This window comes from Dipodomys merriami, unplaced genomic scaffold, assembly GCF_024711535.1.
Source record: "Dipodomys merriami isolate MVZ:Mamm:240054 unplaced genomic scaffold, mDipMer1.0.p SCAF_122, whole genome shotgun sequence".
Lineage (NCBI taxonomy): Eukaryota > Metazoa > Chordata > Mammalia > Rodentia > Heteromyidae > Dipodomys > Dipodomys merriami.
Window position 1 is genome coordinate 1723254 of NW_027202516.1, and position 16153 is coordinate 1739406.

The 16153-nt window shown below is 46.9% G+C and overlaps 1 protein-coding gene across 1 annotated transcript in view; it reads right to left on the reverse strand.

Moving 5' to 3' along the window:
- Hcrtr2 (hypocretin receptor 2) overlaps window positions 1-16153 on the reverse strand; it is a 50665-nt gene that overhangs the window by 15244 nt on the left and 19268 nt on the right. The window contains exon 2 of the mRNA XM_070017263.1: window positions 1063-1241. Within this exon, the coding sequence (XP_069873364.1) occupies window positions 1063-1241 (179 nt within the window). The remainder of the gene's footprint in view (window positions 1-1062; window positions 1242-16153) is intronic.

Sequence of the window (16153 nt, forward strand, 5' to 3'; positions counted from 1 at the left end):
TCTGACATTTCTGGTTCACAGACAACAGGAGCTATTCTCAGCCAGTTGTAACTGGGGGCAACTGGATCCATCTTGGATCCTTAGCATTTCCAACCAGGGGATAATTGGAGCCAGGAAAATAGACTTTGCTAGACGTCTCACAGAACTGGTAAAATATCGACTGTCTGACTTACAGTTTCCCCCGTCTCTATGCAAACGCCACTGGAAGCCTCTATTTATAACTGCCTTTAAGAATGTGTCTCCAGGTTCTTCCTTGAACTGCTTCTCTCTAAGATCTGCCACCTTCATTTGTGGCCACACTCCTGGCCTCCAGCTGGGAGACCCAAACGCACCTTACAGTTAAAAACCACGTTTGCACGCCTGAGGCTTATACCTTCCACGGCATTCCCACCCTTCCACACGTAACCTCTGACCTTAAACATGGTCAGATCTCTATAGACGCTGACGATCTCTTTCTGATAATGGAAGCTTATTTGGTCAGCCTGGGAATGTTGTACTCGGCACTGGGAGACGGGAGGGAGTGAGGACGGGGACGGGGGGGGTGGTGGGGAGGCTGGAGGACAGTTAGAGCCAGCCCACTCTGACTGGCTCTTCCAGGAAGTCTGTCTCTCAGGGGCTTGAGCCTGGCCCTCTAATCATCCATCCCTTTTCATTCCCTAAGGTTTTAGATCACTATAAATAATTTCTGGAATTACTCTCTCAAAGCACTTGCTCTTCGTTTCTTATATAGCAATTAGATACAGAAAGAGTGCTTTTATTCTCGGCCAATAAAACAGCTAATGACCCTATTGATCTCCAATGTTTGTTGCAAATGTGCATCATCAGAGCCAAAAAATGTATGTAAATTTCCTATGCAAACTGTCAGAATGACCATGTGCAAATAATCTCACTAAAATCAGTGTTCTTCTCAAAGGGGCGAAGAGCAAAGTGTTTGTGTCTGTACTTTTGCCAACGGTGGGGCAGGGATATGTTTCTTAACCCTGTAATCAATGTATCAGAGAGCTGAGACCACGGTGGAAGGTAACATGTCAGGACTTCCCGTGTTTGGACGCAAGGACCTACCTGTAGGTAGGGGATCACCTTGCAGAGAGACTGCCCGAAGAACCAGGTCTCGGTGATGTCCACCACCAGCGTGGCCGGGAGGCAGGTGATGGTCACCAGCACGTCGGCCAGGGACAGGTTGACGATGAAGTAGTTGGTGACAGTCCTCATGTGCTGGTTCTTCCACACCGCGACGCACACTGGCTCGGAAGGAAGAATGCACCGTGAGCAAAGGGGGGTGACCAGGGAGGAGGCTGCGCCGTCCGGCAAGGTCGCACCGAGGGGCCGTGACCCGACCCGGAAGCGAAGGCCGTGAGCCGTGGGGCGTCTCCATTGCTGGCCCGTGCAATCCACCCGGCGCACACTGCAGAGATGCTGGGGCTCCCTCTGTCTACTCTGCTAGACCTCTCTCCATCAGCCTCTGGGGCTGTGTTTGTTTTTACTTGAGTTGGAGTCGTGTGGCTCAGAAGTTTCCCAAACAACCTCTGGTTTATCTTTCTAGTCCCCCGGTGTGGAGGAGAAACACGTCAGGGAGTCGATGAGGGAGGCGATGAGGAGGGAGCAATGGGAACAGCCGGGCTGCTCTCCCTACCCCCACCTCGATGCTCACCGCTCCCCACACCCGCACTTCTGACCTCTAATGGACAAGGCCTCCTGTCTTCACCAGAGGAGAACCAGCAACTGGGGGCCCGCCCTGGGCAAGTCCAAAGCCGATGCGACACAGGTGATGGCGTGGCTGAGCTCTGAGCTCTGACCCCTGACCCTGGTGTCACACGCCGCCACCGCACGTCACGAGGAGGCGGCCGAGGCCCCTCCACGAGCTCACTGGCCCGGGGTTTAGCGTCTCACCGCACCGGCTGTCTTCTTCCATGACAAAGGAGGGGCTGTAGCAAAGCCGCTTCCTCTGTGGACGCCCGCGTCTCTCCCGTCTGTGTGCCTCTGGCCTTTACATCGCCCCCGAGTGAAGGGGACTTGGTGACACTTTCACAGCGCTCCTGTGGCCCAGACCTCGTTTAAAGGCCATCCCCCCGGACGTGCTCTCGGGACACGACATCTTCTCCCCCACCCCTGCCCTCCGCCTGCTCTGTTCACCATGACACACACGGGCGCCGGGGCTGGAGCGGTGCGTGTCCTCACCTCTCTCTGCTTCTAGTGGCGGGCTTGCTGTCCTCTCGGGGCTGTGGCCCTGCTCGCTGCCACGAACCTGGCACCAGCCATGGCGTGAGCAGTAAGGAGACTTACAGCGCATAGAAATAAAAGAACGCCTGGTTAAATTTAAGTCCCTGGCTAAAGATGGCTCCAGACAATTAGGCACCATTTAGTTAGGGTTTCGGGTGCTGGAAAAGGTGTTTCCTGCTCTCAATGCTGAAACTGGGCCATCGACGGCCAGGGAAGGGCAATTTGATAAGATACTTCGTTCCTGCAATTCAGTTTTAAATACTTCACTTCTTCCTCTCACTCAGCAGAGCAATGCCAGCTGCCTCAGCCAGCCTTGGCCAGGGCATCCAGCGGGCAGCCTTCCACTGGACAATGCTGCGGCTGCGTAATCTACCTCCAACGAGCAACTGAAACACACACACACCACACACACACACGTGTCCTAACCACTGGAAATGCATTCTCATAGTTCCACAAGAAAACAGTCAAGAATATCATATTTCTGGAACTTGCTCACCACTCGGCTAACGGGTGAAAATGCCACAGATCGAGAAGAAATCTCGGGGAGTGGTTAGATCTGATTTGCTTTGGACTGTGCACATTTTGGAGCTGAGGAAATGCAGTGGTGGGAGGGCAACATGGAGGCGTCGCGCCCAGTCAGCATCAAAGCAGACGTGTGTCCAACAGACTCTCAATCACTGCCACCCTACTCGGCTCCCCAAACTTAAAACTACCAGAGGCAGCACATGAAGGGAATGCCATGAGTATACCTTCTAATTGGCGCAAAGTATGGATAGAAAACAATGAATGAAGGCTAGAAGTGATATTAGAATGTTACCCTTCTCGATGTCCTCTTCCTACACTCTTGGTTGAAGCAGACAATGTAAACAGTGCTACAGTCTGTATTGTAGGCCTGTAACACAGCAACAACTTTTAAGTGGGAAATGATTCCACCTAACCTATTATCTGATGTATGAACGATCGCCTCTGCCAAATCACTGATTTACCCTTTCCAATCAGCTACTGTGCCAGAGAATACATGACTTTCTGAAGTCCTTGAGTTCATTTTCCGATAGCTTTAGCTGCTGGCAAGTTCTTCTTCATGCTGAGTTGAAATCTGTTCCATTTTATTTCTGCTTACTAGTTCTTAATTCCTTCTTAGAAATCCAAGAATAAATGCTACCTGCCTAATTTTACCTGCTTTTACCTTACGCTATATTATTTACTTGTCCTGATTTAAAAATGTACAGTAAAGACGACATCACAACAAACCAGAGGTAGAGTCTTACAGCTACGAGGTGAGCTGTGCACAGGTGTGTTTCCACCATTTCTTCCTCTCCCAGGCTCCCTGGGGTTTTCTGAGCTGCCCATGTCTAGTCTGTCCCTGGGGTCACGTGACCTTCTCTGTGCTTCTGTCTGCATCCAGCCACCTCTGACAAGGACGGTAATTACACTGGATAGGGTCCGCCTCCGAGCAGCAGGACTTGATCTTAACTAATCCCATCAGCAGCTACCTGGCTTCCCAGGGAGGCTGCTCTCCGAGGCGGTGGAGGTCAGAGCTTCGCTGGGGCATGGTGAAAGCAGGGACGGTTCAACCCCTCACAGCATTCACCCAAATTCATAACAAGCCCAGTTCTGGCCCATGAAATCTTCCTTCCTGGGAATCACAATCCTCAGGATTCTCCATCCCTCGTCACCCTCACCCCTCCTCTCTCCACAGATGGAAATGAACCGCAAGGCCAGGAGCAGGGGGTGGCTTTGTCTGTTCTCTTTGAGCTCTTACAGCTCTTAGCAACCAAGGTCCCCATCTTTTTGATCATATGTGTATCTGATTATCGGAATTATTTTGTTGTGCTGTAGGTTAAGTCTTTCCTTAGACTCCTAGCAAGGCAAGAAAAGAGGAAATGGAGATGTTGGAGAGCATCGAACACTTAGTGTTTCATGTTAGACCGTATGGCCATGCCCTGTTGAGTAGGGAATCATGGCTGTCATGTCTGTTCTGATGTTTATAGAAGGCTCCTACTGTTTCCAGTGCTCTGCCCTCCAAATGAAGCAGCAGAGATTTTTCTCTCAGCATCTTTGTCTCTCCATTTGAACACATTGCAGGTGACTAGAGCCGGTTACACACATCTCCAAGTACACATTTCCGAAGCGTGTGATGGTCAAACACACATTTCATTGGTTCATCCATTCACCCATTGAAGTCCTTGGGGAACAGAAAGAGCACTACCATTTTCTGGTCACAGGCCATTGTCTTTTCCTGATTTTCTTCTTCTTCTTCCTTCTTCCCCAGAGAAAGGTGCTTTTCACCTCCACAGCATCTCCTGAACCTCCATATCCTATTTGTTTTATTTCTATTCCAAGTACTCGGTGCTGGGTCATTGTAAGCATTAGCTACAAACAGTTTCCCTTGCTCTAACACGTTCCTCTGCGTGGTAGCTGTCTTTCCATTAATGGCCTTCACTCATTTGTTTGCATATTTAAACAATCTCTGTACTAATATAAAGTGGGAGTTTTCTTTTGCATTACTTTTCTTGGCTCCTATGCATTTCTCCCCAAAATAACAAGATCTGCTTCCTAGGACACACTTGACTTCCAAGTCAACGTGTGCTGCCCTTGCTCACACATACACTTACAAGATGCTACTGATTGGGATATTCTCCCAAGAGAGCCATCACAGAAGCATTCCCTTTCTTCATTTCTTTCCAATGAAATCTGAGAGTTCTGCGTGGCACGTGCTTCTCACATGGCTGCTCTCACTTCTCCTGATGAGCTTCGGTGCGGTCCAGACCTGCACAGGGTCACTACACCCAAAACCAGGTCTGTGCAGGGCGTCAGTGTCCACGTCGGCCTGCAGTGAAGAAGCCTCCACTTAAGGCTGACTCCCCACAAACCAGGGATCAATGAGAAACAAAGGGAGAGAAGAGAAGAGAGGAAGAGAAGAGAGAAGAGAAGGTGAGGAAGCAGAGTCAATGAAGCGCCGTTTTCCACATGGATTTGACTCAACTAGAGATCCTGAAAGTCAGGATTGACAAGAAGACAAAAATCAATCTCTTCCCCCTCTCCCACTCCCCACACACTTTCCTCTCTTTCTCTGTAAGGCAGGAGGTATAGACAGGCTCCAGTCCTTTCTCTGCAGAGCTTGAGCTGCTTGTGAAAAACCACAGGCCAAGATGCTGAAATCACACATGACTAAACTCTTTAGAAAATGACCTGAGCCCGGTACTGGTTATTGCAGGGGCCCCAAATGGAAGATTAAATTGGCTTTCACAAGGGATAATAAATATGAATTTATCATTCTACGAGAGTGGAATTATTAGTTTCAGTTAGAATAAGTTGGTTTTTCATACATCAAAACATATGGACCAAGATGAACTCTCAAAGCAATCGTTTCACTTAGAGAAATTTAGAGTGACACAGTGTTTATGGGCTAGTGCTCTGAATCCAACTGGATTCAGACACCATCAACAGTGCAGCCAGGATTCTTTAATATACACGAATCACCAAAGGTCACGTAGTAATTGACTATAAGATATAACATCAAAATATGATTTATTATTGTATTACCACGCCTCTAAAAATCTGTACTAAACATGTCAAGCTGATTTTAAGGTTTTACAACTGCTTTAGATCTGTGTAATGGTAAAATGGAGCACAGACATTACGCTGGGGAAATGAGCCAAGCACAAAAGAACAATGACTTCATGATTACATTTCCATCCGTCACGGGGCGTCTGAGTCAGGGACAGAGGAAGGCTTCCATTTGTGTTGTTCTGTTGGTTGATTGGTTGGGTGATTTTTTTTTTTTGAGACAGCATCTCTCTATTTATCCCAACTGAGTACAAACTCAATAGAGAGTCAAGACTGGCTTCTACAATCATTGATTTTTCTGCTCACTTCCCATGTTGGGGGATTATAAGCATGCCACACCATACACAGAAAAAAAAACAATGATTTTTTAAGTCGATTTAAAATTAATTCGCATATATTGACCGTACCAGAGGGTTGCAATGTGATATCACTGTATGTAATATTCCCTGGTCAAATGGGCCTTTCTCGAGTCTCTCCTTCATCTCTCCGTTTCCTGTCTGATGGGAGGTGGGGGGCGGAGAGTAAGGAATGGCGTTTTGGAAAGCAGTGGCGTTTGGCAGGTGGCTGGCGGCAGGGGCCGCACAGCATGAGCACAAACAAGGCGACTGCATCCACGTGCAGACGTGGCCAACGCAAGCCAGGTCCAGCCAGGCAGCGCCCCAGGCGCCCGCACCCAGCCAGCAGAGGCAAGATGGGCTTCCCGGGGAGACCTGGTCCCCCCACACCTGAACAACAGTGGGGCCGTGCTGTGTCTAGTTTATTGTAATGTAAACACGCTTTCCCCAGACGTGGAGCCCTGGCTCACATGGTAGAGCGCCAGCCTTGAGTGAAAAAGCTAAGGAACAGTGCCCAGGCCTTGCATTCAAGCCTCATGATAAGAAAGAACATACATTTAAAAAAATACATCGCCGTCAGCCTGGCTCCATCGCAAGCCGCCGTGTCTTCTTTCTGGTAACGGTCTCTCCCTCGAGTGCTTGGAAATGGACTGCGTTTTCGTGTCGTCCATGGTGACCCCACGCGGTGCGGTATCCCGTCAGCCCGGGGTGACGCAGCCCCCTGACTCTGCTCATGGACTCAGGTCCCCCTGCCTCCAGGCTGTGATGGCCCCTATGCTCACTGACAGCAGGTCACTGTGGTAGACTCCAGAGCTGAGCGAGCACATTTTTCTGCACTCGACTGGTGGGCACGGTAACCGCCGGTTCTGTTGCTCTTCTCCCAGTTGCCAGGACTTCGTTGTTTCTAGAAGGGTACACACCATATGTTCTGAATGGATTGATCTGTTGGTAGAAGTTCTGTCTCCATTTCTGACCGAGTAAACACAGGCATGCATGCAGTTCTTAGGTTGCTGATTTCATGGACTTTGGGTATAAACCCCGTAGCAGGATTTCTGTATCATATGGCAGGTCTGCGTTTAGAATCCCAGTGGCCCTCCATACGGTTCTCTGCAATGGCTAGACTAACTTACGCACTCACCGGCCGATGTGCAGGTCTGTCTTCCCCCACATTTCCTTTCATATTCCTGCTCTCCTCAAAGTTCCTACAGACAGAACAGAAATGCCTAGAAATAACCTTAGAATAGGTCCATCAAATCTATTTTCGTGAAGAAAAGTCTAAGATAGTGAAGTAAACACAAGGGTTTTTAAAACACCAGCATCCCAGTCTATTAATGTAGCATCAAAGGTAGCAACCTTGTGATTGTTCGCAGAAATGGTAGATATTTGTAAAGTAGAAGTGTGATGTGATGATAATAAGCGTATAAATGTAAAGCTACTGTTTAGAAGTAGGCTTGAGGTTTGTTAATTGGCATGTCTCTGAATATAGCTACGTCAAAGATATACAGGGTAACGATTTTTGATTGTTATATATTACATGACACATGTATAAAACTCTATTTACTTAGGAAACGTGTGGAAAATACTGTAGTTCCAGCCTTCGCCACACGGTGTCAGTGGAAGACCTGGAGACTGCTCTCCCCAGTCAGCCGTCATCCCTGAGAGGAAGACCGGAAGAAGGTTGGGGATGGGGGGGGTACTTGTGATGAGCCACGCTCATTCAATTAAAAGCATATTTCCTTTCCTATTAAGCTTTATATCTTTTTCAAGGAAGAAGTCGCGGGAGGAAGGGAAAAGAGACAAGAAGGAAAAGAGGGAGGCAGGGGGAGGCCAGGAAGGGGCAGGGGGGAGGGAGGCCAGGAAGGGGCAGGGGGAGGCCAGGAAGGGGCAGGGGGGAGGGAGACAGGATGGGGGAGGTCTGGAGGGAAGGAGGCAGGGGAAGGAGAGAGCAGCTAGCCTTGTTTGCACTAAAATGTGAAGGAGTAAGTTATGGTGAACAGACATGTTTTTCTGAATGAAAACCAAAAGACAAAAGCCACGGGGGTCAGCTGGTCCAGGGCCCAGCCAGGCTAGCTCCTGGAAGTGGTCTCTGCAGGTTGGGACTGGAAGGGAGCATTGGGAATGGCAGGCCCAGGTGTCCATGAAGAAGCAGAAAGGGGCGGCCCACCTCCCGCGATGACAATACTGCTCCCCTCCCCCCTCCCCCATCCCCCCCCCCCGCTGCTGTGGACGGTGACATGGACCCCCCTCCCCTACCCCCCCCCCCGTCTCCCTCCACCTCCACATCCAGGCTCGGCCGGGCCTGCATCTCTGCCTCAGAAGCACAGTGCACAAACACCGTGCGTCCCTTTCCACGGGATTGAGGGGTGGGGCGTTGCCAGGAAACGCACCTGCGTGCCGGAAAGTGCCGCCCTGGCAGCTATCTAATATGCACAGGAAGAAACTGCTCAAAGCGCGCTGCTCTATCTGCACAGACCACATGTTTAAAACAGGGTCCAGTTTTACTCACTCCAAAACCTACGTGTGTGACACCGACCCTTCTGGCCTGGGGGTGGGGATCCAAGGAGGCCGGGAGCCATTGGGAGGCTTGTCTAGGGAGCATGTTGACATCTGGGGTATCCACGCCCAGAGACGGGCAGGGAGGAACGGCACAGGGGCGTGTGATCACACAAGTGCTGCAGGGAAGTGACACTCCACGGAAGCTCCAGAGAGGAAAAGTACAGCCAGGAGAGGGGACGTGAGCTCAGAGAGGGCCTCTGAGAGGCAGAGACTCCAGAGCAGAGCCCTGGGAACCCAACGGCCTCGCCTTCCTGCAGGTGCTGGGAGCTGGCAGCTGCTTTAACAGTGAGCACAGGCCGGGAGGGCGACGGGAGCGAGGCAGGAGGGAGGGCGGCCCCGCCCAGCACCTGCCCTTGTGCAGGGTCGGAGGGCTCGCGTGCACACTGAACAACCTACCACGTGACCTGCCTCTGGGAAACAGCCACCTCCCCCATCCCGCGTTTTCATCTCTGCAGGAAATAACTACACAGCCCCGCCTCTGGCTCAGCCTCTCAGGAGTCACCCGAATTTCTCTCTAGTCCACAGGGATCTGCAGGGTGTTTGCACGCCTTTTGTACTAATTGCACACGAGACATGCACACATGGCATAGGACCTCGGTCCATGTCATAGGCCACTGAACTTGGTGTTGGGGGTCCTGTGTGCATAATCTCTCCCTCTCCCGACACACACACACACACACACACACACACACACACACACACTTCAGTTAATTCTCACAACTCCAGTTCTCATCTACAGGAGCTGTGCACCCCCAAAGTTACCACAGAAAAGTCATAACTCCTGTTGGCTTTCTCACTTCCCATGACAGGGTGCTGGACTGCAATGTGGCTGCTACAGTCCAGAACTTGTCCTACAGACCAGGAAAATGACTGAAGGGTTTTAAGCAAGAGGATGATAATAACTTGCTTCTATGTTTTCTTCTTTCAAAGATGGCCTGGAGAACATGTGGAGATTAGAGATGCCTTCTGCATGGAAGTGGCATGATATTTTATTTCTGTATCAATGTTTGGGATTCCTCAGAACAGACATATGATTAAAAGCAGTTGAATAACTAAGATCAGACACGGGCACAACAAACAGAATATGCGAAGGACATTTGTTATCCCAGAAACCAAGGAAAAAATTACCTTAACTGGAAACACAAGAAATGAACAAATCAGAAACAACCATTATCTGGTAATAATTTCTAAGAACAAAAAGAAAAAATTGAAAATGCAGATGAGAACTGGAGTAAGAGAGTGAACATGCTGGTACAGAGGTAGCTGGCTCTAATGCAGGTATGAAAAGAGTGAGAGGAGGTAGAAGCAGTAATCAGGAAGTGTTCAATATGGTACCCAAGGATTTTTCACACTGATTCATCTGTGGCTCCTAGCCACTGATTCAATGAGTATGCTACAAATCTTAAACAGAAGTCATACTGGAGACAAAAACCGTACCCTGTTATAATCGAAACCTGCTCAAAAAAACAAACAACCAGTGACAAAAGAAAATGTAAAGCAGGAAGAAACATGTATCATCTCCAAGCCATACTGGTGAAAGTGCTAGCTAAATTCTCACAAAAAGCAAACCTGTAAACGCTGTACTAGCAATGGTGAAGAATCTTCCCTCCAAGGTCTGGAGGAAGTGAACGAGGTCTCTCTCCTTTCCCAAAGGAGAAAAGATGCACTTGTTAAATCACCATGCTGCTTTTATAACACTGACTCTCCTTGAACAAAAACAGATACACTAAGAGTACCTCTTGAGTTAAAGGCTTCAATCATATTTTATCCTTTACAGCCGGGAAGTTTGAGCACCTTCTTTAACTTCTCTCTTCCTACCTCTGCACATGGAGAAGTGTGTCTGCATGCCCTGTCCTCAGAACTGCTTCCATGACCTGCCAAAGCACGGAGTACACCCGTGGGTGAGAGAGCCACTGAAAACTGTATGTTTTTAACAGAGTAAAATGTGGGGCTGGGAAGGTGGCTCAGTGGTAGAGCGCTCGCCTAGCATGCATGAGGCCCTGGGTTCATTTCCTCAGCACCACATACACAGAAAAGGCCAGAAGTGGGGGCTGTTGCTCAAGTGGCAGAGCGCTAAGACGCGCCGGGACAGTGCCCAGGCCCTGAGTTCAAGCCCCAGGAATGCCAAAAATAAATAAAACAAAATGTAGAAAACTTTTCCCAGTTGATCTCTGTCACACAGTAAATAGACTTCTACCACTGAATAGTTATTTATTATTATGGTTATTATGGCAGAACCTGATCTTTATGCAGTCTAGGGGACTTGTAATCAGAGTCTAACAAACATACCCTGAGGTGAAGACTCACACTGGACAAGGTAATCTGAGACCTGTGTAGACGTTGTGTCAGAGAAAGTCGGGATGTTTTTCCTCTGTAACTTCAACTCTATGCAAGGAAAATATGTTTTTTCAAAATTCCACTTGGCTCCATTAGCAACGGAGAGGCTGGCACGCAGGGCTGCAGCTGCTCCAGAGGCTTACACCACCGATTCAGGAGAACACGGGGAGACGGGAGCTGTGCGGTGCATTTTAATAAGTGAATATGTAAAGATTATATTAATTAATTGCCCATTTGACTAAGTAATATTCATACCCAATGAATGGGCATGAAAGTGAATTACATGCAAATTGATGTAAATAGTTGCACATGGACAAAGACAGGAAGCTCGTTGAAGCAACTATTAGTATTGTTAAGTTTTTAATTATAGGTTCAGGCTAAATGTTTCTGTCAGAATAGATCTTTGAAATTAAAAAAAGTCATTTGTATACAAAGTGCATCTAGTGAAGTGGGTGAGGACACATCTGCTCCCCAGATGATGATGGACAAATTACAGAACCAGAGAAATCAGGCACCGTGGGAGGACATGATGTGTTCCATTTTGAATGCGTTAAATTGCATGCTCATAAGGAGCGGCCATCAGGATGGGCTCCGAGATGGACTTACATTTAGGAAGGACAGAGGCCTGGCTAGTGGATGCATCATCAGAATTGCTCATCGGGACAGTCTGCAAACCTCCGCCCAGAGCCCTCGGTGGGAGACTTTGGGTCCATGGTGAAGCAGAGCATCACAGCAATGGGACCTCAAAATGAACCGGAGGTGGGGGATTCCCAGGTAGATAGGTAGGTAGATGGACAGATGGATAGACAGACGGACAGACGGATGGATGGATGCACAGACAGACAGACAGAATAGAGAACGGGTAGATGATGGGTGAGGGATAAACAGACACAGACAGATACACAGATAGATAGATATAAATAGATGAGAGATAGGTATAAATAGATGCGAGAATGACAAGATTGTAATCATGAAAGTCTCCATCTTCCCACAGTAGTTGAGAATTATTTTACAAGAAGTACTGTTCATTTCTGAAAGACAGTAAGGATTAGCGAGCACCAAAGAATGGAAATGTACCCTCGTTTATGGTGTTTAACATTCCTCCAGCAAGGCTGTTTTTAGAATTAGCACTTATAGGATAATGGTAATTAAAACAGAAGGCTACAGGGAGAGGTAAGTCAGTTTGTGAAAGCTGAATAAACTACAGTCACCAAATAACCAGATAGATTGCCGTCACAGAATCAACCATTGGGTGGCTTTTGTTTTTTCCCCAAGTCTACTGTTGGTTTCTTGTTATTACACAGAAATAGCAGAACCCTGGACACCTGAGCGTTGATCCTTTAACTTTCATCCTTTTAATGCTTTCTTTTTCTGGGAGTTTTTCCAGATGGTTCTGCACTATGCGGGGAGGACTGGCTATAGGAAATGAGTGACAGTAGCCTTAGCGGGCTTCACTACTTGTCCTGCTTTGAATTGTATCCCGTGGGCACGTTCCAGGGCTTGCTTTCCTTCACTTTGCTGGTGTCCTGGAAATGGGATCCTTATTAATTATCCCCCAAGTTTTAATAAATGTCAGGAACCAGAGCAAATTATGTAAATAGCAATCATTTCCTTTATAGGTTCATGAGTATATGCTACAAATTGGATGGTCACATTCAACTTCTAGGCTGTAAGACCCATTTTAACAACAACAAACCCCAAAGTGACCCCATGCCAGATGATCACCTCGTGAGGTTAGCGTTGTAACAGTGCAGAGACCACACCTGTCCCACATGTGTTCTGCCTGGCTAGAGACGGCTTTACCCTGCACCACATTTGTTACGCTGAAGCAGAAAAGAACGCTGTTAACTTTTACAACATCAGCAAAATAAGGACGAATGCTAGGAACTGTGTTTTGAATTTATATGTGCTTAGTAAAGAACATGTCAGCATTTTTATACCCATTGCAACTACTTAGCAAATAACACACATATAATACCCCTCTTTGGGACTGTAGTCTATTATTAATGCAGGAGAGGCTAAGCTCAGAGTTTTGAATGCCATCATTCTGAAAGGCTCTCTTGTGGGAGAATGGTTCCATTCAGTGTAGAACTGTTTATGGTTCTGTGAAGTGTAGTACTAGTTAACCTTTTCCTAAATCGTTTCTCTTGATCAGTAAACCTTCTGAATAGCCTGACAAAAACCTCCTGTGCTATAGGACTCAGTAGTATTCAGATATCCTGGGGAATTAGCTAGTATACCCTGAAACAAGTCAATCATGTATAGAGGGATATGATTGCTTAAAGTCTGCTCGGGGGTCTATGCCTTAATGGATTTGAGAAACACTAAATTATGTCAATATAGCACAAAAAGCATGCAGGAATTAACTGAGAAAACATATCGGTAATTAAGAAAAAGTAATAAGCAGCCAGGTGCCAGTGGCTCACGCCTGTCATCCTAGCTACTCTGGAGGCTGAGATCTGAGGATCGCGGTTCAAAGCCAGCCTGGGCAGGAAAGTCCATGAGAGTATTAGCTCCAATAAACCGCCAGAAAACCGGAAGTGGAGCTGTGTCTCCAAGTGGTAGAGCCCTAGCTTTGAGCCATAAAACTCAGGGACAGCGCCCAGGTCCTGAGTTCAAGCTCCATGACTGACAAAAAAAAAAAATGAGCAAGATAAAAGCAAGATTTCAGTTTGTGAAAACTTGTCGTCGGTCGGCCTCCTTCCTGAGACCATGCGAGCAGCAGCCCCGGCACAGAACCGCGGCGCCACCCATGCTCGCTGCGAGCTAAGAAGGTCTTCCGCCTCACCCGCGTGAACTCTGGTCAGCAGCTCTTCCACACAAACGTCATTTTAATGTACGGTTCTCTTGGTACAATTCATGCAAGTCTGGCGCCAGTCGCTGAGACATAACTCATCACAAGAGCGGTCTAAATCTACCTAAAAGCATCTGCGTTTGCATTCCGTTACAGACAGTACCCGAAGGTCCTGCGCACGGCTCGGATGAGGAGAGAAGGCCGGCCGTGGCTCGAAGATCAAGTTCAGCTTCGTCTCCGTGAGTCAGAGCCGAAGTCCCCGGACCGCACGCCTCCTGCCGGAGCTGCGCCCCGCTGCAGGATTAGAGCGAGTCACCCAGCCCGCAGGTGACATCTCCCTGAACGGAGGCTTCCAGATAAAACGCAGGCCTGCTCCGTCCATCCGTCCATCCATCAAGCTAGGAACGGCCTTGCGTGTCAAAGATGGAACACCTTACCATTATAGTGACTAACACCAGAAAGGCTGGCCTGATTTTAAAGGCTAAATTTGATCTAGGATCACAGAGATGACAAACTCTATCTTGCAGTATCTGTGATTTAGCACATCTTTAACGGGCTCCTGTCACATTTCAACCATGGATTATTGGGTGCCTACTTTGATAATATATACTCTTAGAAGATAGAAAAAAAAACTTGAGTTGTTATTTTAGTATTAGAAGAACCGGAACGGTCACTCTGTCTCATCTACCCATGACAGAAAATCTTTGCTACAATAGTGTACTGTGCAGGAAGTTGCTAAAACATTTGATGTATTTAGGGGCGGATGTCATTATTCCAGCTGTCCTGTCATCTAACAATCCTTTCCACTGCTCCCATGTTGTCGGCAGTCATTTTCTACCTATTGTTTTGACCCTCTTGTCACAACACAGCCTGACAAAAGCATCAACGCACCCCGGGTGCTCAAAGCCTAGCTGAAATCTTAGGTTCATTTCAACAGCAGGATTTAAGGCAAATCAATCCCTAATTCAGCCCGGATAGAGAAGCTACTGAAATGGGAAGCAGTCATTACTAAGTTGGTGGAAAACGCAAATCTTCAGCCTCTTACATTTCTCCATTTGACCGAGTTCATCACCTAGAAACCCTTTTGGTCCACAGGTTACATAAATTTTGTTTGGAATGCCAACCAGTGCTTTCATAACAGAGTTTATTTTACAACTAGGAAGGTACTCATAAAACAAATTTTTCTCACCTTATCAGTGATGTATAGTAAAGTACCAACCAATATAAACTGGATAGAATTTACTATTTATTTCCACTCCTAGTATAAAGTACCGTAAGAAGACTCAGGATGTCAGCACACAGAATAATTTGGAGGTTACCATCTGTCTTCTGACTCTGTAGAAATGCAAGCCAAGCTAAGAAGGTTCAGCATATTTTATGTGGTTTCACATCAATTAATAATAACGACAGGAATGTAACGAACCCTCCTTCTTCTGATGGAGTGTGGAAGCCATGACTTTAGAAACTGATCTGAGTCAAGGTTGATGCTCCCATTAAATTATCCCACAAGAATCATTCCATTATTTGTTGGGTTTTCTAATGAAGCATTTCCCAGAGAAATTTAGAAAGCAACACTTTCTAAAAATCAAATGGTAAACTTTCTGATCTAGAATGCAGAACCTTTATGTTTTCATAAATGCCACATATCTTATTTTTGCTTCCATTTTTAAAAATCTAATTAGGATAAGCCAAGATACGTTTAGAAGGATCAGGGACTTTGCCAATCTTATAGCTAAGTGCTGGGTTTTTAAAAACATACTACTGGCACTCATGCTCCTTTTAAAACAAACCAGAAACTGACTAAACTACTAATATTCTCATAAAGTTTCCAATAACTTTAGTTTCTGCCTGGAAATATAATGAGCTCTCGTGATTTATCTTAGGATGTTTCACAAAGTAACTGTATGATTGAACAATCTTAATCAAAATTACAAATCCCAGAAAAGATCAAGGCAACGCCCTGGAGTGCTATCTCAGTCAGAAAATCATTTTTTTGGTTATAATTACTTTTAATAATCATTTTTCAACATTACATTTTCATAATTATCATTGGTGTTGCTACAGTTTGTCAGACTTTAAAATTATGAACTCAAATAGGTCTACCCAATAGCTACATATAGTGTCTATGCCAAGTCAAAATTGAAAATATTCAATGTGTGATTTGTATACCTTGATGCATACCTATTTAAAAATCGTGTTACAGCAGCACTGTTCATCATACCAAGGCATGGAGTCAGCCCAGATGCCCCTCGACGGATGAATGGACAAAATCCACAGGATTTTACTCATCCATTAGGAAGGATGACTTTTATTGAACCATCTGTAAAGAAATGGACAGACC